General features: G+C 45.8%; 1 protein-coding gene across 4 annotated transcripts in view; it reads left to right on the top strand.

Annotated features, from left to right (window-relative positions):
- Positions 1–24,492, top strand: part of LOC308353500 (transducin-like enhancer protein 1) — an 86,675-nt gene that overhangs the window by 60,960 nt on the left and 1,223 nt on the right. For all 4 annotated transcript variants that reach the window (XM_080820380.1, XM_080820379.1, XM_080820381.1 and 1 more), the window contains 9 exons: positions 16–69; positions 561–713; positions 2,025–2,169; positions 3,267–3,457; positions 4,869–4,945; positions 16,702–16,951; positions 18,884–19,131; positions 22,272–22,419; positions 23,868–24,018. In XM_080820380.1, coding sequence (XP_080676506.1) covers positions 16–69; positions 561–713; positions 2,025–2,169; positions 3,267–3,457; positions 4,869–4,945; positions 16,702–16,951; positions 18,884–19,131; positions 22,272–22,419; positions 23,868–24,018 — 1,417 coding nt within the window. The remainder of the gene's footprint in view (positions 1–15; positions 70–560; positions 714–2,024; positions 2,170–3,266; positions 3,458–4,868; positions 4,946–16,701; positions 16,952–18,883; positions 19,132–22,271; positions 22,420–23,867; positions 24,019–24,492) is intronic.

Here is a 24,492-nt window from a genome sequence, read left to right as displayed (position 1 = left end):
CATCTCTTTTTCCAGGATAGCGATGGTGACAAAAGCGATGACAACTTAGTTGTGGATGTGTCTAATGAGGTAACCACTCATTTTCTCAAACTTTATTTTCAGAGTGACTTATGAGAAACCGAAAGTGGAGCCATGGTATTTTGTTTTTCTCAACTTTGCACATTAAAAACTTAGTGGTGGTCACAGATGGAGCGGTAGAGGTCTGACAAGAACTTTTGTTTCCTTTTAAAAGAAATCTGTTTTCCCAGTCATTTCGGATTCCTAAGTTGAGTGCCTGGTGCTCCTTTCCTTTCTGTGTCCTCTGAGCAAAGTATTTGAGCATGAGGAAGCATCAGATCATTCCTGGATGTCTTTTCTCTGCACAGGTGTGTGTGCAAACACCATCCTGTGTAATTATAATAACATTGCTAGTCAGGGGGCACACTCCCAAGTCCCCCAGATCTGAAGGACTTAGAGTGTCCTCCTTTAATTTAGAGAATTAGTGTGGAAATAGAGTCCATAAAGGGCAAGGTCCATCCGTTATAAATGAAATCACACAAGCTTTGCTTATACTTGTTGAGGACCCTTCTTCTCCGCGAGCAAGCCCCGCGCATTCACCCAGGGAAAACGGGATTGACAAAAACCGCCTGCTGAAGAAAGATGCTTCCAGCAGCCCAGCGTCCACGGCCTCTTCGGGAAGCTCCACTTCTTTGAAGTCCAAAGAAATGAGCTTGGTAGGTCTCATGAGCTGTCACTTTGCCTGTGTAGCAGTGTGTTTTTCTCTGCAGTTCAGAGGACCCTAAAGTATTTGAAATGTGGGCTTTTATGGAGTGAGAGGTATATTTTTAAGTGTTTAAAAGTGAGACAGTGACTCCTGCTTCTTGTCCCACACAGTGTTTGCTTTCTCCCTCTCGGTAAGGTCTTTTGGTAATGTCCTTAGAGAGAGACAGCAAGCTTCCATGTTCGTTGCTTTCTTATTTCAGGGATGTAGAACCTCATAGGAAGTTGAAGTCCCGAGTTCACCTTCTTTTAGACGGACCCTCTGTGTTGGGGCGTATTGGGTTTGCTGTCAGAATGGGGATGTACTCAAGGAGCCCGCGGAGAAGCCTGGAACAGGTGCAGCGGGGCGGAGCCTCCGAGTCTGTTTGCAGCCATTCAACAAATAGTGGGGAGCATGTCATCTCGTAACTCACAAAAACCTGAGTCATAAGAGTCCTGCATTTGGTTCTTATACAGCCTCCCTAGGCATTATTCCACTTCACCGATGGGGCAGAAAGCCTGTGGAGCTTGCCAAGTTTACACTGCCTGTCAGGTCCAAGGCCGGAGGGAGCTGAGGTCTCTCCCTAGCCCCATGCATGCTGTTTGCTGCTCACAGCACTCCTCATTCTGGAATTTAAAGGGATGAAAGATTGAGGTGCAGAGCATGGTGCCCTGGGACCCTGTTATGTCCTACTCCTGAAGGCCTCTGCGCTAGTGGGGCCACACCCATTATGTAGGCAAGTGTGTGGTGGTGCTTAAGTCCACACACATCTCTCAAATGGGTGGGAATCCTTCTAGGGCATTTGCCTTTGAGATGCTGTTTGGTTTCTCATCAGGTCCACAGCGCTGCTGCTTCTCACTCTTAGTCGCAATCCCACTGCCACTAAGAGGCAAGGTTAGAAAAGGGATCCTCCCTCTGACATTCTTGGTGACCCGGCCATTTGTTTCTGAGTGAGTGGGAATTTTTCACTGGGTGGTCATCATTCTAACTTGGCCTGGATCCAAAGTCCACACGCCTGATGGAAAAATACTTTTTAAAATAAAATCTGCGGAGGACGAAGTGTGATCATGTTCTGTGTCTCTAGCTAGAGTTTTAATTCTGGCAGGAAGAGGAAAGGTCAACATTTCTCGCTCACAAGTTAATGCTGTCAACATTGTGTGGATTTATGAAAATTGGCTGAGGGAGTAGCTAGAAGGTGCCCAGTGTCCCAGCTGCTGTTGTGATAAATTGTGTAATATGGCTTGGATTAAAAATAATACTCATTTAATTTGTTTAATGATACCAGCATGAAAAAGCCAGCACGCCTGTTCTGAAATCCAGCACACCAACGCCTCGGAGCGACATGCCAACGCCGGGCACCAGTGCCACTCCAGGACTCCGTCCAGGCCTCGGCAAGCCTCCAGCCATGGACCCCCTCGTTAACCAAGCGGGTAGAGCCTCGCCTCTTGTTGTGTTTTGTTTTGTTTTTCTCTTTCCCGGCTTGACTCGTCGTCTGTGCACTCTTGACGCCATTTCCCCATGAATATGAAACGCACTCGACTGCCTGCCTCCTTCCTATCCCTGAAAAGCCGTGATAAGAAACAGATGTTTGTCCTTAGGTTCAGCAGCTGCACCCTGTTTGGTCTCCAACTGTTTACATTTGGCTTTCTTCCACCCCCCCCCCAATATTCCAAATCCTAGGGACTTAATAAAGTTTCCGATAATTATTCCCCACATAAGCTCCTTACCAAACTATCACCACGTGTCTGAGTTCGCTAATACTGACCAAAACGTCCAGCCCAAGTGTGTTTCTTGCTTACTTGAGTTGGATGGTTTTCTCCTGGTCCATCCCTCAGGAATCCATGGTCTCTCTGTTAGTAGAAATTGGGAGGGTTTCACTGAGACTCCAGCCCGTGAATCAGTTGGTAACTTCTAACTTTATCTTCCTTAACACCTTGGGCCCAGAGGAAAATAGGCCCCAGAATATTCCTCCTAAGCCCAGGCTTTGGTTTAGATAGTAAACCCAGGGTCAGGTTTTCATTTGGAATTGGCAGCAGGGAATGGAAAGTTTAGACTGAAGGAGAAATCCTGGATTTTATCAAAACCTTCTTTTAAGATGAAGTCAGGTAAACAGTGCACTGTGCCTCTGTTTGCCTTCTGTGAATTGGGTACAATACTGCTATTTAATTTTAATGGTCCGGTTTCCCAGTGCTGCCAAGCCAAGGATGAAGCACGTGGGCAGTGCTTCCCCCTGGGGTCTGTTCTTCCCTGGAGATGAATTGGGCTGAGTTGGTGGTGATGAAACCACCCCCAAGCCTCCCCCCTACACCCACACACACCCTCATGTAAGCCTTCCTCATGAATGGTGCTAACATGTATGTATGTACACACATACACACACACACACACACACCCCAACTGCCCCCTACCCCCTTTGCTTTACTGAAGCCCTCCTTGTCCTCACCCCTCCTGAATGGTGCTAGAGTGACTCTGGAACTAATGGTCAAGTTGGACCATGTCACATCACATGGCTTGTGCTTACTTTCAGCGGCCGGCCTGAGGACGCCGCTGGCGGTGCCCGGGCCGTACCCCGCCCCGTTCGGGATGGTGCCCCATGCCGGCATGAATGGCGAGCTGACCAGCCCCGGCGCCGCCTACGCCAGCCTGCACAACATGTCCCCGCAGATGAGCGCAGCCGCTGCTGCCGCCGCCGTGGTGGCCTATGGGCGCTCCCCAATGGTAGGTGCCGTGGGCAGGCTGGTGGGCGGGCCAGGGCCAGGACCCCCCAACCACACCTGCAAAACAGAGCCCCAGTGTCCCCGTGCTCTGCCCGCTGCCATCAGCATGCTTCTGCATTAAGTTAGGGCGCAGCGCTTCTTGGTTTACTGTTTTCGTGGATGAAACAAGGCAGTGTTTAGGAGCTACTTTGGCAGTTCAGGGGACATCTGGTTTTCTCCCCCCAAATAGACTTTTTTTTTTGGAAGGCGATGGAATGACTCAAGTAGCTTACAGAAGCCTTTTCATTCATTTTCTTGAGGGTTTTTTTTTATCCCCCCTCTTTAATTCTTAGGAAAAAATATTTGAGAAGCTGTAACGTTTTCTTTCCATGCCTCTATTATTCTTTAAACCAACAGTGTGACTCAGGTGTAAGCAGTGATTTCAGGGCAACAGCAAGGAAACAGAGGTGACTGAACCCTGGGGCAGCTTGCCCATATTCAGACTCGTAAATAGCCTCATTTTTCACTGGAAAGATACAAAACTGTATGCAAAGGGCAAAATCGACTGTAACCCTCGATTGCATCAGGGAAAGGAAATAGATGATATCCTGTAGCAAATAGAAGTCCCTATAGATTTCTCTTGGCTCTTTAGAATAGGTCATGTTCGGTTTTCTCCTCTCCTCTCTTCAGATGGCATGACCTCCAGCAGTTTGGGCTGATAGTGAAGTTTGTAGGGTTTTTCCCCTTATGTTGCACTAGTAAGAAAGGCTGTGCATTGGGGGGCAAGATAGTTTGAAACAAAGTGGGCAGCTAAGGGACTAGATACCTTCGTTAGGGTACACAGAATAGGGAATCCATGAATGTTTAAGCAGTAACTTAGACCAGTGGTATGAAATTGGGGACGATTTTGCCCCCCCCCCCCCCCCAGGGACGTTTGGTAATATATGGAGACACTCGATTATCAGAAGTGGGGAATGCTATTGGTACTTAGAGTGTAGAAGCCAGGGGTCTTGCTAACTATCCCAAGACAGCCACAAACAACTGCCTGGCTCAAAACATTGATAGTGCCAAGGTCTAGAAATCCTGACTCAAGACAGCACACTGTTCTCTGTACTTGCTTGGGCAAGGCAGGACATCCTGAGTCCACAGGAAGTAATTACTATGGGAAGCTGGTTCTCAGTGTACAAATAGACCCCACTCCCACTGACCTCCCCAAAAAGGAGCATGGCCTGTTGTATTTACAGGTGGTTATAGTACTCCTTGAGTTGTAATTTTTTTTTTTTTTTTTTTTTGGAAAAATGTTAGCATGTGTTACCGTTCCTGTTTATGTTGCTTTGGAGATGTGGGAGTTTCTAGTGAAAAGTCTTTATATATGTTCACCAAGGGCGTACACTGCATAAACTGAGTCTTCGATGTCTTATTTTTGTTTCCAGGTTGGGTTTGATCCTCCCCCTCACATGCGAGTACCTACCATCCCTCCAAACCTGGCAGGAATCCCTGGGGGGAAACCGTAAGTACCTCTAACTCCTCAGTTTTGTTTTAAAGGCAATTACTTCGTCATGGCTATTAGCAGACTAGAATTCCAAAGGGAGCACAGGCTTGGACGTTTCCAAGGAGATTTCTAGTGTCTTTTCCTGAGGAGTGTTAACACTTTCTATAAATAGGCACCTTGTAGGTGTCATGCCTCTGTCTTCTCACTATGGGTGATCTCATGCATTTAGTTATTTCTGGAGAGAAGCTGTTGTAGACGGGGGCCAGGAGGGAGGCAAGAACGGGGGGAGGTTGGCCCTCCTCGCTTGACCATTCTTCAGAAGTCTGCTCTACTGTGCCTTTGGTCAGAGGGTAGCTGCTGGAGGTTTTCAACAGGACTGTGCTGTGGGCAATGGTTATGCTCTCACGAACTCTTGAAATCTCTGAAATTTGAAACATGTCGACCCCTTACCTGTCTCAGTGCTACCTTTTCCTTGTTTAGGTGGGAACTTGAGTTGTATGAAAGGTAGTTGTAGCATCTGTTGGATGCCAGCATTGGAGGTTGGAACCTCCCTGCACACCCTCCCCCCATCCCCAGTAAAGTTTGATGCGTGCTTTACTCTAAGAGATCCAAGATTATAAAACGCAGTGTGGCTTTGTGGGAAAGCATGAAAGATAGATTAAAGGGGCAAAAGAGCATTCAGAATTTGAAAAACCCCATTGGTTATTCTTCCGGGGTCACTTAAAATCACTTGCTTTCCATATGTTAGTAATTAGAAATGAGATTTTGAAGAATTCCTAAAGTCCTTAATTTTCGTACAAAGCAAAATTGAAATATGGGGGGTGGGGGGTGTCTGGCTTACTTCCCAGCACATACTCTGCTCTTTCATAGGGCCTTTTACAATTCTGATTTTTCCAAATAAGGGTACGTGTCATAGGCCTTCAGTTTATTTTTCTTATACTCTCTGCCTTTGTGTGGTTGCTCTCAGCTTTTACTTATGCGTCCACTGCGTGTTGCATGTTACATTATTTTGAGTGGTCCATTCGACTACCTGGTCATCTTTGTGTGATTTGGATTAGAGTCTTTCTTCAAATAGACCTGCAGCGTGAGGAAAAGTGGAATTCCTTACTCCATTACCTGCTTTTTGGAAGCAGGCTCTACTTTACATGCATGGTAATATCTATTTCATGGTAATTTGATTCTTGAAGAAATGAAACTTTTTCTGTGCTAAGAACTCGTAGAGATGTTAAGAATTTACAGTGACATCTAGGCCCAGGGAAGAGAAGGATTGGGAGTGGGACAGTGTTGCAAATGCTTTCTTACCTGGTAGATCTCTTCTTATTGAGTAACCTCATATTTTCCTGGGTCTGCCCTTCTGCATCCAGCCTTGGATGCCTCCGGGCACTTAGTGGGTATTTCTTATCTGTGGTCTCTGGCAGTCTAGCTGTTGTGTTGTCCTACAGACTGGTGAGTAGATAAAGGGCAAATGAGTAATGTGATAAGAGGCAATAATTAATAGTAACTGATGAATCTTCAGGGATATAATAAGCAAATAATGCCAAGTTCAGCTGACCATTAGGGAAATCTAGTTTCAAGAGTTGGAGGTGTGGGGGGTATGTCTGGCTGCCAAGACCCTATCCTGAATGTGAGGTGTGAGGCAGATCGGGTGGGTTGGGGAGAGCTATGAGCTATTGTTATGGCCTTGAAGGTGCAGAGGACCATTAACTCAGACCTAGCTCCTTACAGTTGTGTGTGTGTGTGTATGTGTGTGTGAATAATGCAATTAGACACAAAGTTGAAGCCTTCTCTGGATGATAGGACTGGTGTCATGCTTATTAGAGCCAAAATACTCATGGGCTTGGCTTGTGAGCACCTTGGATTTCTTTGTGTTCACAGCTCTGTTAAGCTAGGACATGACGTGCTCATGGACAATGACAGTGGGCGCGGCAGCAAAGTTGTGAGAGTCACATAGGAGGGTGAGTCTCTGGATCAGAATGGTCACTACTCTCCAAAACAGTGAAAATATATTTTTTAGGATTCTCTTTTAAGTTTGAGGGGAGCCATGTAGTGTGAGAAAGATCAAGTTAATATGAGAAGGGGAAAATGGAGTTCACCATTATCTCTGGGATCTGGGCTATACATCTTACTTCCTTTGTTTTAATCCAATAATTAGTATGAGAGGGCTTCCTGTCCTCATTGTGGAGGAAAGTAATACTCCCTGAGGCATTGCTTCTCAAAGCATCTATGATGACCAGTTTTTCTCCAATGTGACCAAGATTGGTACTCTTGTAACAGACAAATACAGATGAATAGGAGAAGAAAGATATACAGTATAAGTCCGAGGTTTGGTTTTGTGTGTGTGTGTGGGGGGGTGTTTGTTTGTTTGTTTTGGGGGTGTTGTTTTGTTTTGTTTTTTAAATTTTACTTATTTGAGAGAGAGTGAGAGCGCATGCAGAGAAAGATGGAGAAAGAACACGAGCTGGGTCAGGGGCGGGCAAAGGGAAAGCAGGCTCCCCACTGAGCAGGGAGCCCAATGTGGGGCTTGATCCCAGGACCCTGGGATCATGACCTGAGCGGAAGACAGACGCTTACCCAGCTGAGCCACCCAGGTGCCCGGTCTCAGTTTTTGATTACAAGAGTCAGCTGTCATGAGTTTGGCTCTGTCGAGTTGCTGTGTAACCGTTTTCAACACTTCTGTCCCTGAGTGAGCTGATCTCTGCGCAGATGGTAGCAAATGTTTGCAGACCACACTTTGAATAGCTTTAGTCTGAGACACTTAAGAGAAATGGTGACAAACCGACATGGCCAGGGTAAGGGTGAGTGAGGTGTGATAAAGGTTTGCAAATGTCAGCCTCTGATAAATACCAATCAAAGTAATATTTGGGTAGGGCGACAGCTGGTTACTCATGGACATTTGAGCAAGAACTATATGTCAGGCTTTGTGCTAGACGCTGAGCAGGCTCCAGGAAAGAGAATGTTCATCTTCCCCGCCTTCCGGGGGCCTGCAGATGTGGAAACGTTACAAGTGCTGGAGTAGGTTTGTGAGGCGCTGTGAAGGCAGAGCAGCAGGTGGCAGGCAAATCTGTAAGGAGTGACGATGGTTAGGATGGGAAGGGCTTCTTTGGGGTGAGGAGGAGACACTGAAAGCTAAGCATGCGCAGAAGGAACAAGCCCAAAAAGCAGAGGGGGCAGAAGTGGTGGACCATTGCAGGTAGAGGGGACAGCCTGCCACATGGTCCCAGTACAGGGGAGCTTGAGGGATTCCTGTGCACATGGAAGAGTTCCTTCCAGGCAGTAGAGCCAGGAGAGTTCCAGTGGGGCTGGAAGGATCTCGAGAGGGCCTCTAGTGTAAGTGCTCATCTGTGGTTCAAGTTTCCCACGCTCGCCTCACCAAGCAGCTGCGTGCCTCTGCCCAAGCATGTCTGGTGACGGGGCCTTGCTGGTGCCTGGAGCACCTTGTAACATCCTGTGACACTTTGCACGCCTTGGCCTTGAGTTACTATCATGTGCATATGTCCGATTTCTACCTGCCTCTTCCCTATGGGAACTGAAGCGTGTGAAGGCCCTCTATCCCCTTGAGCACAAATACCCAGTAAACAAATATCTGGTGCATTGAGGAGGTGGGAGATGAGTCTGGGATTGTGCAAGACTGTGACTCATCCTTTCCAAAGGAGATTCACATTTTGCATTTTAGAGTTCAGCACTGCTGATTTATAAGAGGTCACCCCAACTGTGTTTTCAAACCCTCGAGGCGAGATTTAATTGGTATTGTTTGCTCAGCTTCTCTTGAACTCACTTTTAGTTTTAGGAAGTGTGTTCCCCTGAGCCTTGTGGGGATCCTGGTAAGAGAAATTCTGAAGTTTAGTTAGGTCAACATCTCTTTGCTGTGCCTCACTCCGCCCTTCCCCACCCCAAGACGGTGTTTTGGCCCCGAAGTACCACTTTCCTTTCCATCCATGCTTGGAGGCTGTGCCCTTCCTGCCTCGAGTAGTAGCACCTAGAGGTCAGTAATAACTCAGACTAATAATAGTTTGGCTTAAGATCCAGCTTCGTTCCAGGTTCCTTCACCCTGTGTTTTAATGCTAGACATGTAATTGAGAAATCTTACACCCACTCGTTTACTGTTTAAATAAATCTTTAAAGTGCCTTTTTGGAGTTGGATCCTAAAGAGAAAAGAAAATCTTAAGTACATATGGGGTAAAATTGCCTCTTAGGAAAACATGTTTTGCAGCAGTGAAGAGCGGCCATTCCACTTCTAGCCAAGAAGACATTTCCGTGGTCAACCCCTGCCCCCACGTCCCATCCCATTTTCCAGTCCTGATCTTGCTTCTGGTTCCTCTGTTGACCATGTCTAGAATCCACAGTTGGCTTATTTAGTGGATTTGAAACTTAATTCAGCCCTCTTTCCACTGGTTTTGGTATTTGGGTGTTTTTAGTCTATTAAAGGCCAAAAGTAACATGCTTGTTTTATGTCTCATTATCACATATGGGTTTGGGTTTAATTTCTGTTTTTCTACTCTTTGATCTTCGGGGAATATGTAGCTGATTTCTTGAGAATATATTGAAATGGAAGGCCCTTTATTTTGATGTAAGTTATGTTTAGCTACTGGAGAGTTGACCTCTCTGTACATCTCTCTGTCATTCTTCCCCTTCTCAGAAACCCCTTTCAGTTTATCAGATGTAAGTGTGTTTTGCTTCTTTTTTGCTCACATAATGCTTGTTTGCCTGTACTGGTTGGTTCTTTTGCTAGATTTTCAAATTGAGCTTTGAAAGGGCTGTATTTTAAACTTTCCTTTGTTTTACTTTTTGTCCAGGAATCTCCCCGGTTTCAATCTTTGTCCTGCATGGGGGCCTTGTTGCTGCCCAGCACAAACCTTTATTTTTTTAAAGATTTTATTTATGAGAGAGAGAGAGAGAGAGAGAGCACGAGCAGGGGCAGAGGGAGCCTGACACGGGACTCGATCCTAGGACCCCAGATCATGACCTGACCCAGAGGCAGACACAACCAACTAAGTCACCCAGGTGCCCCACAGGTTTTCAGACATTTAGTTGGTAGAGGAAGTAGGGCCTAGAATTCAGAATCATAGATACTAACTTTGCTAGAGAACCTCCTAGATTATCAACTAGACCATCTCCTGTTTTCTCTGGAGAATTTTCTGGAGTAATTTTCTTTTAAAGTCCGTTTTAAAAGGTTCTGCATTTGCCTTTTCAAGAAATGGGAATAGTCAGGTATACATTAAAGTCATGAATAAGAAAAACACAGAGTCTCCCATCTTAATGCTTTAAGTTCTCGCCTTATAATTTAATTGTTACTAAAGCCCTACATTCACGTAGATATGCTATCTTCCAAATAGGGTCAGAATTGTGCCCTGATCTGTATATTTACTGTTTGGAAAAATGCTGGGATACCAAACTGGAAAAATCCTGTGTTTTATAGGTGTTATGAGTTAGATATGCAGACCTGAAGAAATGTTAAAGGTAAAGTTATGTCGGCAGTGAAGGAAATTTTACCATAAATAGATGAATCATATTCCCAAGGACCTATTTTCTTTTACTGAAATCTTAGAATAATATGACTCTGATTTCCTTACGACCTCACATCCTAGTCCCTCCGCCACCACCTTCATTATACTAGTTCTTGAAGCAAAGAGTATCCTCTGTAATCATATTACATTCTTCTATCTACCTTAGGGTGACCCGGATGCCCCAGGCCTCAAAGCCTCTGGGGCCAGGACTCTATAATGAGGTGCCCTGATGACATTGACAAGAAGATTTCTCTTGTGTAGGGTACCTGTCTTCATCCTGATGGGCACGTGTTTTCCCTCTCGAGGAGATGATAATGCCCAATGTAGTGCCAGTGGGAAGCTAGGGTGAAGGTCAAGAGCTCTACTTTTGTGGCAGGCCTGCCCTTGATGCCCTGAACTTGAATCATGGGCCTTCCACTTACTAGCCAAGTGGGCCAGTGACCCTCCCCTGCGCTGCTGCTGCTTCTCTCCAAGTAATAAGGGATAAAGAGCTACCTCCTGACACGAGAACCAGAGGTTGAGTCTATGTTGTGTGTCGTGCTTTTCTGGAAGTACCTTCTCATGCAGGTTCCTTTACACCACACCTCCGCAGTCGTGTTTAGTGGGCAAGTTTTCTTTCTTTTTTTTTTTTTTAAGATTTTATTTATTATTTATTTGACAGACAGAGATCACAAGTAGGCGGAGAGGCAGGCAGAGAGAGAAGGAGGGAAGCAGACTCACCGCTGAGCAGAGAGCCCAATGCGGGGCTCGATCCCAGGACTCTGGGATCATGACCTGAGCCGAAGGCAGAGGCCTTAACCCTCTGAGCCACCCAGGTGCCCCAGTGGGCAAGTTTTCTGAGGGCATGTTGTAAATATAGGGAAATGAGGCACAAGAAAGTTACCTGTGCCCCCATATCTTATTAGTGACTAGCTGAACCTCTAATCTGTGTCTCCTCACTTTTTTTTTTTTTTTTTTAACTCTTTGGTATGCTTTTAAGCTGCCAGCACAGGATAACGCTTTTCTGCCTCTGACCTGTGGAAGCTTCTGGAAAGGTCCCATGTCCATTGGGCTCTGCTGACTTGGGGAAGGGCCATGGATTTCACTCCATCACTGTGGTTGCTTTCACTGCCTTTTGTTTTGGTCCAAATAGGCTCTCTAGGGACCAGTTTCTCCCCTCGGGAATGTTGGTACTGTCTCTCTGTGACATTTGGTAGGACAACTGGAAATTTCTTGGGGAAAGTTGGCTGGCACAACCCAGGTGGTTGTAGCTTACTTTCCTTGCCAGAGCGACCTTCTGTGCCTCCATTTCTAAGCGAGTAGGGTACAATGATGACTTGTGGTGTTGAGATTCAGGTACTGAGTGCCAGCCGCCTGGCAAAGTCAGCCCACCTTTCTCTGAAAACTCTGCTGTGGCAAGACACCGAATGAGAAGTGTAAACATGTGCAGCCGTCCACAGCGTGATACGTGCCGTAGCCGAGACTTACAGGAAGAGCCAGCACCCTGGAAAAGAATCGTCCCTCCTGGGGAGGTTGTGGCAGACTGAGGAGGAGAACAAGTGACAAGCACTTAGGAGGGAGGCGGTGCTATTCCAGGCCAGAGGGAACAGTTTGTGCACAACTTGGGAGACGTGACAGCGTGTGGTATTTTAGGGGACTGGCCCGTCATCCCATGTGGCAGGGAGTTTCGGATACAGGACAGTCACATGAACTGAGGCCTAGCCATATCGTGAAGGGCTTGGCGAGCCCCGAAGAGCACGTGAGGGTTTCTGACATGATTGGTTTTTTGATACTTGTTAAGACAGCACGAGCTTCCCCATCGAGAGTGCCAAGTCCACAGGCGGCGGGGTCTTGGCTGCAGCCATGATCTCCGGGGCCATGGTTCTTCATCACCATTTACTGGATCCCACCGCTGCTGTTCCTGTCTATTTCCAGCAAACCGACGACTCTGTAAACACCTGTTTTCTGTTGGCTGCAGAGCACAGCATAGTTTTATTAGCACCAGTCTGCTAGGAAGAAAAACAACCTGCTTCTCCAAAGCGTAGTCTTGTTTTCTAGCTTGCCGCTGTCCCCAAGGGGCTTCCCGGGGGGGGACTCCTTCCTTTGAGTTTCTTCACCTCCGCTGTGTACCCAATAAAGAAAGTGTCCTCAGCTCCAAAAGAGTTTGATTTCATTTAGTTTTTACATCTGCGCTGTCCAGAGGGCTTTATTCTTTTCAGTTCTCCAACCAGATTTCGGAATTTGATCCTGATCAGCGGGCGCTTGTGCAGAAAGCTGGGTTGGGTCAGGGGCTGAGTTCTCCGAGGCTTTCTTGGGTGCAGGTGGGTGGCCCCAGCAGTGTCGCCCCTAATGAGGGTGCCAGGAACTCACCCTTTCTGCCTCACAGTTTGCCACGGTCCTAGCTACATGTCCTCTTCTCCTCTTTGCCAAGGGCTATCTCTTTGCCAAGGGCTACTCTCGCCCTTCAGGATCTATGGATTTCCTTTGCCTTGTCTTTGCCACATGCTTTCCTGATGCACACCCCAGCATCTTCCTCCCTTTCTGCATTCCTGGTCCCCACACTCGTCCACTGGTTGATAAGAGAGCCCTTGATTCAGCATACCCTCACTTTCCTCTTTTTAAGTCATGGGTGTTTGATACCGATGCTCCCATTCTCTGAAGGCCCTGTAGGTGTGGAGCATGGTGTTCAGTGTTTAATGGTTTTGCAGCTCTTTTCACCCTTAGAGCAACTCCTGCATCCCTCATACTTGGTTATATGTCTATCTTGTGGATCAGGAATGGACATGCTAATCGGCTGCAGGTAGTCAGGCCAGGAAGGATGGCCATAGTTAGGCCAGTGAGCCGGGCATCTCCCGTACATTTAACACCTGAGTCTGGGCTCTGACCTGGCCGTGGACCTCGTCTACTTAATCATCAATCAGGAGCCCTCTCGACTTTTTCTTGAACAAACAAATTTCAGCTTTTAAAATTGAGATAGACATACGGAAAAGTGTGTGAATCGTGTGTATAGCTAAGTGACTTTTCACTGTAGAAGCCCCTCTTGTGTCCTCTCCAGTAGCTGACGGGAACCACCCCCCCTCTGGCTTAACATTACAGATGAATTCTGCCCATGTTTGAAATTCTATAAATCCAGTCATTCCATATGCATTCTTCAGTGGCCGGCCGCTTTCTGAATTTAGGCTTGGGAGATATTTATAAATCCTCACTCCGTGTTTATAAATTCCCCTTCCTGGTTGATTTTACTTTTCCTAGCTCTTCAATAAGTAGAGGATCTCCCGTTTCCTTCTGGGATGTCTGTAACGTTGTCATGATATGCCATCAGTGGGGACTTTGCTCAATGATATGCTTGTACTTCCTGTAGGTGAATAACTAATTCCAGACTCTCGTCGGCTCCCTTGGTTTTTCCTTCCAGTTGATCCCTCTTTGAGACCCGTCAGCCCTTTGTGTCGTTCTGGTTTGTTCATTTGATTAGGCTCTCCAGCACCGCAGGCGGCACCAGCTTCCTGTGAGGCCCCCTGTGACTGATGTATTAACATCCATGTGCATTTCCCCGGGGACCCAGAAATGTTCCCAGCTTCTGGCAGCAGTTCACTGCTCTGTGAATCAATTTTAAATTGCCTCGGTATGATGATCACAGACCTCCTGTGTGTTTTAAGAAGACACCTGGGAGAGAGACGGGTGTCTTCCAAAAATGGGTGTACAGCTCTCTGTCTACACTTTGTGCATCTGTTTTAATCTGGAACACTGAACTCCATAACAAGAGGGGTTCCAAGTGATGCAAGGTAAAATTTTCTTCCCCTAAAATTCCAGAATTGCTAAAAGGGTGCCTGACAGGGAGTTTGCCTACCTGGAGGCACCCACCTTGATTTATGGCCGATGGAGAAATGGACCTTCACATGTGCCATTATTCTCACACCGAAAGCTTTTAAGAGGCAAGTTCTCTCCCCACGTCAAGCACTGTTCTAACCAAATACATTGCATTTGATTGTTTTCATGAAAACGCTCTGGTCATTTCTCCAGCTTTACCTAGTTCTTTGTCATTTTCAGACCCAGCTTAGGGGGTCACATAATTGCTACTAGACCTTGAAGAATTCTTCTAGAACATGAATAGAGTTAAACTCCAGTTCTTATGGTGGTCCCATCTTCAAGGGCCATACAATGCTATTTGATTCCAGCTCCGAATATCCCATAATAAATGGCATAAGTTCTATTAACTCCAATGCACATGTATTAAAATATCATGTGGACTTGAGATGTTACTAAGGACACCAAAGGGTACTGTTGCATAAAAAATAGGGGGCTTAGTGGCTTGTTTTCTTGTAAGGGCTTTGAGCTATAGTTGTTCTATATGCATATTTATTTTCTAGGACATTCTATAGGGTTCCCATTATGTGCTCAGTTATCAAATTAAGAGTAATGTTAAGGATTTGGTCCAGCTAACCACATAATATTAGTTGCTGGAACCAGTTTGTCAGGAAATAACATATATTTAAGATCGTGTCTTTTGGTTGGGGGAAGGGGAAGTTCTTTCTCAAGCCTTTATTTTATTTGATATTTCCTTTCGTAGAGCAAAAGTAATAGCATATATTTTCTTCCCAAGCTTAGAGAAGTACACAGGTTTTATGTGCAAGCAAGTTGGAAACCTGATATCCTGTGTCAGTTTTCAATTTTGTGCATGCTAAGTTATTTTACAAAATTTGAGTTAGCATTAAAATGAAAATTGGAGTTCTGTGTTAATACCCGTAGTCTTCAGATCTGTAAAGGGACTGCAAGGTGCCAATGACAAGTTCCAGAAAGGGCCCAGAGGGTCACAGGAAGGAGGAAACTCTACATGGTTCATTTGTTATGTAAGCAGACCTATAGAAAAGGCTTCATGTTGAACTACTAGAATGCCTAGTGATGCTTCAGAGAAGAATAAAACGAAAGCATAATTCCATCTGTTTGGATGTTGGGGGTGGATATTAGCACTTCTATATCTTTCACCCTCTAAAGTATCTTTTCTTTGTGCATGTTTTATAATGTGTGTGATATATTAGTGCTTGGAGTTTAAATCATTAGATTATAAAGCAGAAAATATGCTTTAAGATTTCAGGGTAGAAACAAGAATGTCCTAGGATTAGGTTTGTTCGTATTGAACAGGGGAGGAGAACAAGATCTTAAAATAACATTAAAAGTTTATTTCTCTCTCCTGTAAAAGATACCGGCTGTCAGCAGCCCAGGGCAGGTATCACAGCCCCATAGTGTCACCAGGGCCTCTGCATCCTATCTTTGGGTTCTACTTCCTTCAGCAATTGATTTCCAACTTCAGAGTCAGCTGTGGCCCCCAAGGGCTGGTGGAGCTCTCATTACCTTGCTCACAGTTAACAGCAGTAGGAAGAAGTAAGAAGAGAGGGCAGGCAGGAACCCCAATGCACCCCCCTTAAAATTCTTTTTCTTTTAATTAATAAACTTTACTTTTTAGAGCAGTTCTGGGTTCCTAGCAAAATTGAGCCAAAAGTACAGAGAGCTTCTACATCCCCCAGAGCCACTTTCTGGGAAGTTATGAGCTTAATGCCGCCCCGCAGCACATGTATGTTGAGCCGTGTACATCTCAGTGGTGAGAATGTGGTAAAGCTGGGGAGAGAAGCAAAGAGTTGCTTTGCTGCCTCAGATAAAGTGGTTTCGTAGCCAAGGGAGACAGGGAGATTGTCAAGGAGAAAAGTTGAAATCTATCACCAACCTATTTGATGTAGGAGAATCTTTTATTATTTTCTCTTGATTATGCCAAAGAGAATAAATTCAAGCCTGAAACTGGTGCATTTAGAAAACTGCTTTTGTTTGTCAGTGTTGAAATATACTGTTTACTATGTGAAATTACTAGGAGTTCTTAAGGGCTTTGTCTGAAGCATAAAAAATAATCATTTAAAATTATGCTAGGAAATCATACAATTTTACAAGGTACATTGAGGGAGGTGTTTTATGTTAATTTGGAAGCACAGTTAGCATTTTATATGTGATTGGAAGGAATGCCTTATGGAATGGTTAGGTACAATTGAAAAATAATTAAATATTTAAAAAATAAAGTCCAATGTACCTGTCTTTTGGTACACTCTAGACTTCTGTTATGTATTTTAAATTTGCTCCTTTGGTAAATACTTTAGCTTCTATTGATTCCAAGAAAATCCTCAGGAAAATTGTTCCCTTCTTTGTCCTCCTCATAGATGCTGCTGAGCTAATGGCCAACTGCTTTATGATAAATGTTTTCTCTGTCTCCTCTCCCGTCTTTCTCTCCAACCGTCTCCTTTCCAAAAGTGCGTACTCCTTCCACGTCACCGCAGACGGCCAGATGCAGCCTGTCCCTTTCCCCCCCGACGCCCTCATCGGACCCGGAATCCCCCGGCACGCGCGCCAGATCAACACCCTGAACCACGGGGAGGTGGTGTGCGCGGTGACCATCAGCAACCCCACGAGACACGTGTACACGGGCGGCAAGGGCTGCGTCAAGGTCTGGGACATCAGCCACCCCGGCAACAAGAGCCCCGTCTCTCAGCTCGACTGTCTGGTGAGCGAACAGGAACTGGCGCACGAGGGTAATGTCTCCCTGGAGACTCAATAAGGAAATGGCTGTTTGGGCCTGGGTTTTATTCCCATTATGAGGAAATGGAAGCCCTTTCTGTTTCCTGCGTTAGCTGTGTAGCATCCCCATCCCTCTCTCTGAAATGTGAAGGCTTCGTTTGTTGCTCTTTGGGTGGTTAAATCCCAGAGTTGGAGGACTTCTTTTAAAAAATATTTTACAGTAGTTTACAGAAGCTGTCCTTGTTTGAGTGTGTATTCAAAAGGGGGTTTCCCATTTAATGCATGCAAGCACAGCGAGGCCTGGACTCTGAGCCCTGCAATCCACTCAACTTTTAATTTCCCTGCAGCCTTCGGATAAATATTGAATAGTAAACATTTGATAACATGGCATAAAAAAGTATTCTGAACAGGGTCTGTGTTTTCAGGGAGACCTGGGAGGGCTGGCTGGGTTTTATTACCTTAACTTCAGGAAAGGTTAACAGATCACAGTGCCAGAAAATGGGGCGGCCGCCAGCAAAACGGGAATGATGAGAATGCTTTCCCGGAGCACTCTACATCAGCCTGCTCCCAGGGTAGGAGAATACTGCTTTGCATTTTTCAGGATCACAGAACATGTTGGGACATGTTCCGATCTCTGTAAACTGTGAGCCCAGATTTTACAGCCCATGTACCACTGGCCTTAAGCAGAATCAGGGCCACCCCACCCCCGATACGGGGCCTGCCCACACTCTGCTGTGGCGGCGGGTGCGGTTTACCCACCGACTGCCCAGCCACTGCCGAGATTTCCGGAGCCAGAGGTTTCAAAAAGAACAGCAGTGTTTTTTGAGATGCAACAGCTTTTTTTCTCTAGTAGTTATTGATTTGCTTTTTAGTCAAATAACTTTAAAAGATCTCCATTAATGAAATTTCAACATGTTTCAACATAGGGTGACATTCTATAATAGTAAGAGTATTTAAAAAAAAAAAATTTTGTGACCCTTGTCACGTTTGTTGAAATTTATGTGCTTAAAGTTTTTTCTCATCTTTGAATAATAGCCTAGGCCATGGTCAAAGCACAGAGAAAACTTCAGTTCTATTTGGGCTGAAGGATAGCAATTATTTCTTTCAGGGAGGGGAGGGTCATTTTAGGTCCCACCTTTATTTTTCTTTCTTTCTTTTTAAGAGGTGGGGGTGGACAGAGGGAAAGGGAACGAATCTTTAGCAGGTTCCATGCGCAGCAACAGGACCCGACGCAGGGCATGATCCCACAACCCTGAGATGGTGACCTGAGCCGAAATCAAGAGTCAGACACTTAACTGAACATGCCCCTCCCACCTTCCTTTTAAAATATGTGGTGGTTTTGATAGAGAGATGCCCTCTTTTATCAATTTCTTTGGGCTGAGAGGCTTGAATACGGCAGCAGCCGTGTTACCCCTTGAGGAAGCAGCTCCGTTACAGTCCTAAGAAGGATCCCCGTGACTAATGAAGAGTCAGCACAAGCCTTAGGTAGAGATTCAAAAGTAATGAAAACCAGAACGTAGGCAGCAGGTCTGCATTTTCCAAATAGTAAATAGGGGAGGGTGATGAGGTCAGAGATTTATAGACTAGTTTTGAAAAGTGGTTTCTTCACGGAGAAGTGTGTGCGCACATACCTCGCATCTGCTGATCATTTCGATTCTTTCTACTCAGCAGGAAACTGGATGTCAGGAAAAGTTCCATCTAAGTGTTTGCCCATGAGCGAGCCATGGAGTTCGTTTTGTTGACTGTTTCAAAGGGGAAAGTTACAACTGGATCCCAGTCTTTGCTGCAGAACTCTTGCCCTGCTGGTGTCTGTGAAATACCACTTTTTCAAGTCAAAAACCAAGATAGCAGCTAGAGAGCATGGTATTGTTACTGCTTGATCATGCATCATAGCAATGGAGCTATGTTTATTTCACAGAACAGGGATAACTACATCCGTTCCTGCAAATTGCTCCCTGATGGTTGCACCCTCATCGTGGGAGGGGAGGCCAGTACTCTGTCCATCTGGGACCTGGCGGCTCCGACCCCGCGCATCAAGGCAGAGCTGACGTCCTCGGCTCCTGCGTGCTACGCCCTGGCCATTAGCCCCGACTCCAAGGTCTGCTTCTCGTGCTGCAGTGATGGTAACATCGCCGTCTGGGACCTGCACAACCAGACGCTGGTGAGGTGCGCATCTCTGGTTTTCTATGGTGGGGGTTCCCTCCTTGGGTACCTGGGCCTGAAGGCCTCCTGCTTCTTTCTTGGGTTTCACGCAGGCTCTCAGCCCATGTGAAGAGCCTCCTGTGTGCTGGGCTTAGAGCTCTAGGTATTGGGAGTGTCAAGACAGAACTGACACTGCCCTCTGGGGGGCTTACAGCCTTGCTGCCATGCTCGGTATCCTCCACACTTTGTATTACCTCTCTAACATCCCCATTCTCTAGCCACTTATAGATGCTGGACTTATTAAAAAAATATTCCTGACTTTTGCCAAGGGGCAGCATACATACCATGGATTACACGGTGGTATGGAGGGTCCTTGATATTAGGTGCTTTTGGCTTTGGCTAGAACCTTGTTGGGGAAACAGGAGCAGAGTGATAAAGGATAACAGAAAATCAACAAAGGGACATTAGAAGAGGAGATTCCAAAGTGCCTTGGTGGCTCAAGATGCCTTCAGCTCAGGTCATGATCTCAGGGTCCTGTGATCGGGCCTAGAGTCTGGCTCCCTGCTCAGTGGGAACTCTGCTGCTCCCTCTCCCTCTACCTGCTGCTCCCCCTGCTTGTGAGTGCACGCTTTCTGTCAAATAAATGATTTTTTTTTTTTTTTAAGAGGGAGATTCTGTGAACTTCACCCACAAAATGGTTTTAAAGTGTACATGTTTCTCAGTTACTAAATCAGTGCTGTCCAGGTGTCATTCCACTCAGGAATGAGCCTGCCTTCCTCTAGTCTGTCCTCTTAACTGTGGTGACAGCCACAGTCCTGCCACCTCTGTGTCTCTCCTTGGCTCTGACCAGCTCCTTCCCTCTGTTGAAGTCAGAGTCCACACCAGAGATGTTATAGAAAAGTCTTTACAAAGAGAAGCACTAGTTAAACATCCCAGGCAAACCTGGCTTGTGTTCTACCTTTTCGTTCCCTATTTTCTTTGCTCGGAAATGCTCTTTGTTTATGGTGTGGTGGTAGGCTGTGGATGATTTAGCAGGGCTCCTTTGATGCTTTGGGTCCCTGTGCCAGAGCGAAGGGATGGATTTTCGAAGTCTTAGCAGCTTAGTCTTCCTCCAGACCTTCTCCATAGGAATCCAGTCAGTGTCACCAAGTCAGGCTCTGTCCCTGCATGTGGCTGATGCTGTGGTTGTTGTTTTCTCTTGTCATGCTCTGGGCAGCTCAGAATGAACAGAATGGACACAAGTAGATAGAGCAGACAGTCCCTTCAAACTTTTAGCCTAGCCAGTGTTTGCTGTTTGTTTGTTTTTTCTTTCCTTTCTTCTTTAAAAAACAAAAAAAGTACTCAATAAATAACACTTTCAAAATTTTTATTCTAAGGGCTTTTCAAATATTAATCCATTTAATCCTTATAACATCTGTACTGCTATTATCCCAATTTTATAGGTAAGGAACCTGAGGCAGAGAAAGGTTAAGTCTGCCTGCCTGGCTCACACAGTCAGGTGCGGGGGAGACAAGATGCGGCGCAGGCATGCTGTTCTCATGTCTGCGCTCTGAATTCCTGCTCTCTTTCAGCCCCCGGGAGTAAACACCTGCTGGATATAATGGGGTAGTGCTTTACAAATTTCTTGCTCACTTTGGGTTGGCCACGTGTGGCTAACAGCTGCTCTGTGTGAGAGGGTGTTGTAGAGTCTGCTGAATATCTCAATATCGACGGAGACCCAGCACGGTCAGCACCTCCCTTCGGGGAGTCTGAGAGTAGCACCGAGATTTGTGGACGGAGGTTGGAGAAGCACCCACCAGGCAGCTCAAGTCTGTTGAGAAAACCATTTTTAGTCAAGGAGTAAAAGTTTGAGGAAGGGAATAGCAGAACTTTCAAAAGACAGGCCTGGGACTTCAGTAGTCCTGTGTGACTTGTGGGGAGTCTTGGAGGAAAGTGGGGCTAGTTGGCGTATGCGTGCATGGGATGGGGTGGGAACAGTCAGGTGCGTGAGGGGAAGAGGACTAAGATGGACATTGAGAATAACTTTTAGAGGAACAGTTTTTGAAGTGAAGTTTTGAAGTTGTCATCTTGTCTCAGAATTCATGGCAAGTGCTGCTTTTGTCTCGTCTTCCACGCTCTTCAAATTCTAAGCTCCATTTAAAAGTTTGGAGTTCTGTGGTAACAATAAAGCGAGGGGAACTTAGAGGAAGGACAGACCTAGAAACTTCGGGTGTTGAAATTCCCGAGCCATTCTCTTGCATCCCCTCTGGTTCACTATAGTGATTGGACCTGTTCTGGTCACGTCCCTGCTGGCTCCCTCTTAGTATTCAAAACTGGGTCTGGATGCACAGATCACCAACCCTGTGGTGGCTCACCTTGGCCTCTCCCTCAGCAAACCACCCGCCTTTGGCCTGGCAGAGCATCTGTGTTCTGCAAACCTCTGTTGGTTGATTGGTTTTGGTAGTGTTGTTTGACTAAAGCACTAGAGTTCCCTTGAAGAGAACAACCTTGTGCTCCACTTCAAGGCAGGGTCCCTGCTGAGGTACCCATGGGTCAGCCTCAGCAATTAGCTTTGTCTCATGCTGGCCCTTGAGTCAGGAGGCCAGCATGACCCTTTGTCTCCGGGAGTCCAGATTTCCTAATGCAGGGCTGTTTCTAATCCAGAAAGCAAGGTTGAGTAAATATGTGAGCTCATGCTTTGTTGCCATATAGGGCATTGCCCTATGGATTCACTCGTGGAAAAGTAAGTGCTTCTGGACCCTGAGCTCCTAATGTTGTGATGTAGGCCTACATCTTTCTTTACAGAATATACTCGGGATTCTGTGTGTGTGTGTGTTTGTCTTTTTTTTTGTTTGTTTTTTTCCTTTAACACTCAAACACTTTTCCAGACCTGGGAGGAATTTTCCCTTCCAGACGATTTGTAAGAAGAGCTATAAGAGCGTATTTAAGTTCTCCTGTGTGATGACCTAAAATGGCATCCCACATCTTTAGCACTTGGACCGCGAAAAAAGAAAAGGAAAATCTGCAGGTGCTGTTTCCTCCTCAGGGGAAGGTTAGTGTGATCTTGCACATCAGCAGACACTGAAGAGATGACACACACACACCAAGTCCAAAACTAACAACACAACAGTGTTTACCTTGAGCTCTGGCAGGAAATCATTATTCAATCTGGTTTGTTTTATCAGGCAATTCCAGGGCCACACAGACGGGGCCAGCTGTATTGACATTTCTAATGACGGCACCAAGCTCTGGACGGGCGGCCTGGACAACACGGTCAGGTCCTGGGACCTGCGCGAGGGGCGGCAGCTGCAGCAGCACGACTTCACCTCACAGGTGACGAGCTCCCCCCACCCCACCCCCACCCTGGGAATCTCTGAGCTGGTCTGCCGGTGGCATCCTTCTCTCTCCCTTCACACCCCACCATAGTAAGAACAAGGCACCAGTCTTGACTTTGAGATGCCGATTTAAAACAAACAAAAACAACCCCCACAGACAGACAGACAACATCCCTGAAATGCTTAGAGTGGTTTCTAAAACCCAATCGGTTAAGACCTGTTACTTTTATTTATGTATGAGTTCATTGAAGGAACTCGTACAGTGAAGAACCTGTGGTTTGCCCTGTTGGAACATATTCCCACCGTCCAATGTGGGGGTGAGAGAGGATTATTTGATTCACATATAAAAAGACAGCTTGAAAAATAGGCAGGGTTATCATGAGGAGTCGAGAAAAATCACAACAGCTCTGAAAGTTAATTCATTTCCCTTGCATCGGGGAACTTAAAAAAATGCAGGGGTATCTCTGTGGACGCCCATTTTATTACTCATCCCTGGGAAAAGGGACTCGTGGCTGACTAGATTGATGGAGGTTTGAAATGATATGAAATGGCAACTTCGTGGGTTGTGGGGATGAGTGGCGAGCGTCTGAATCTAACTTGTTCGGGGAAAGACAGTACCATTTTAAGTGTCTTCTGTGGGTGGAATTGTTCTTTTGATCATTACTTGTGTACAGCTATGCATATTACTAAATTTCATGTCCCTGTTAATCTTTTGTGGAGTTTCTTAGAGTCTTACTCATTCCAGCCCTTTTCCCAGTATGAGTTAGGGTACTGTTTACAGTCTGCCTTTTTAAAAAAAAAAAAAATTCTTATGGAAAATTTCAAATGTACACGAATGCAGAGACTGTCATTGCATATATCAAAGTACAGAGAAGTGTCCAATAAAGCCCACTTGCCTGTCACCCAGCTTTACAATTGTGAACCCATGACCTGTCTCCCGTATCATTCCTGTCCCCAAACACTGGATTGTTTTAAAGTAAACCCCAGACATATGTCATCTCATCACAAGCATTTCAGTTAGTATCTGCAGAAGACAAGGAACCATGTTAAAACATACGTATACACACAGATGTCATTATTATTAAGAATAATTTATTGGAGCACCTGGCTGGCTCAGTTGGTAGAGCATATGGGTCTTGATCTCAGAGTCATGAGTTTGAGCCCACATTGGGGGTAGAGATGACTTAAATAAGTAAACTTAAAAAAGTATTAAAAGAATAATTTCATCACATGTGATGTATGTATTCCAAGCTTTCTGTTTGTTTTCATAAAGGTGTTTAACACTTGGCTGGTCTGTGTTGGGTCTCTTATTCTGTGGACTGTACTGCAATCCAGAGTTTGCAGATTACATCCCCCTCTTCTTGCTGTTTTACCCGTTTCTTGTTGCCATTTCACTTCTCGGTTTATTGGGCAAAATCACCAGCAAGCCTGTTCTGCTTCCTACAGATCTTCTCCCTTGGATACTGCCCAACCGGGGAGTGGCTGGCCGTGGGCATGGAGAGTAGCAATGTGGAAGTTCTTCACGTGAATAAGCCTGACAAGTACCAGCTGCATCTCCATGAGAGCTGTGTCCTATCCCTAAAATTTGCTTATTGTGGTGAGTTGAGCTGAAAGGAAACTGGAGGACGCCAATGGCCTCAATGGAAAATACTTCTTAAAAAAAAATACAGTAGAGATCACATCTGGAAAAAATGTTCTCTGAGCAGCTGGATGCAATAATTCTACTGTCTTAATATGTCCCTCAGAGCATCGTGATGTCCGTTTCAGCCTCTTTTCCTAATGTGAGAAAAGTCAGCAGGGGATGCAGTTGCCTAATACAAGATTTTGACACAGATTTTTTTTTTTAAGCACAGAGTCTGGGACAGAGGTGGAGGGCAATTAGTTACCACTCTGTAGGGGGGCAAAGTTTTTAGAAGCCTGGGGCAGCCATGTTGGAAGTCCTTACGGACTGAGCAGGATAGGGAACTAGGATCAGAGAAGGGCATACTCAGCTTGCCCCACAATGTTCTACTCTGCAGTGAAGATGAAGAGAGAGGTTCATGTGGAATCAAATATTTATCCTCGAGATGGA

The sequence above is a fragment of the Martes martes genome (assembly GCF_963455335.1).
Source record: "Martes martes genome assembly, chromosome: 12".
Lineage (NCBI taxonomy): Eukaryota > Metazoa > Chordata > Mammalia > Carnivora > Mustelidae > Martes > Martes martes.
This window is presented reverse-complemented; position numbering and strand designations above follow the sequence as displayed.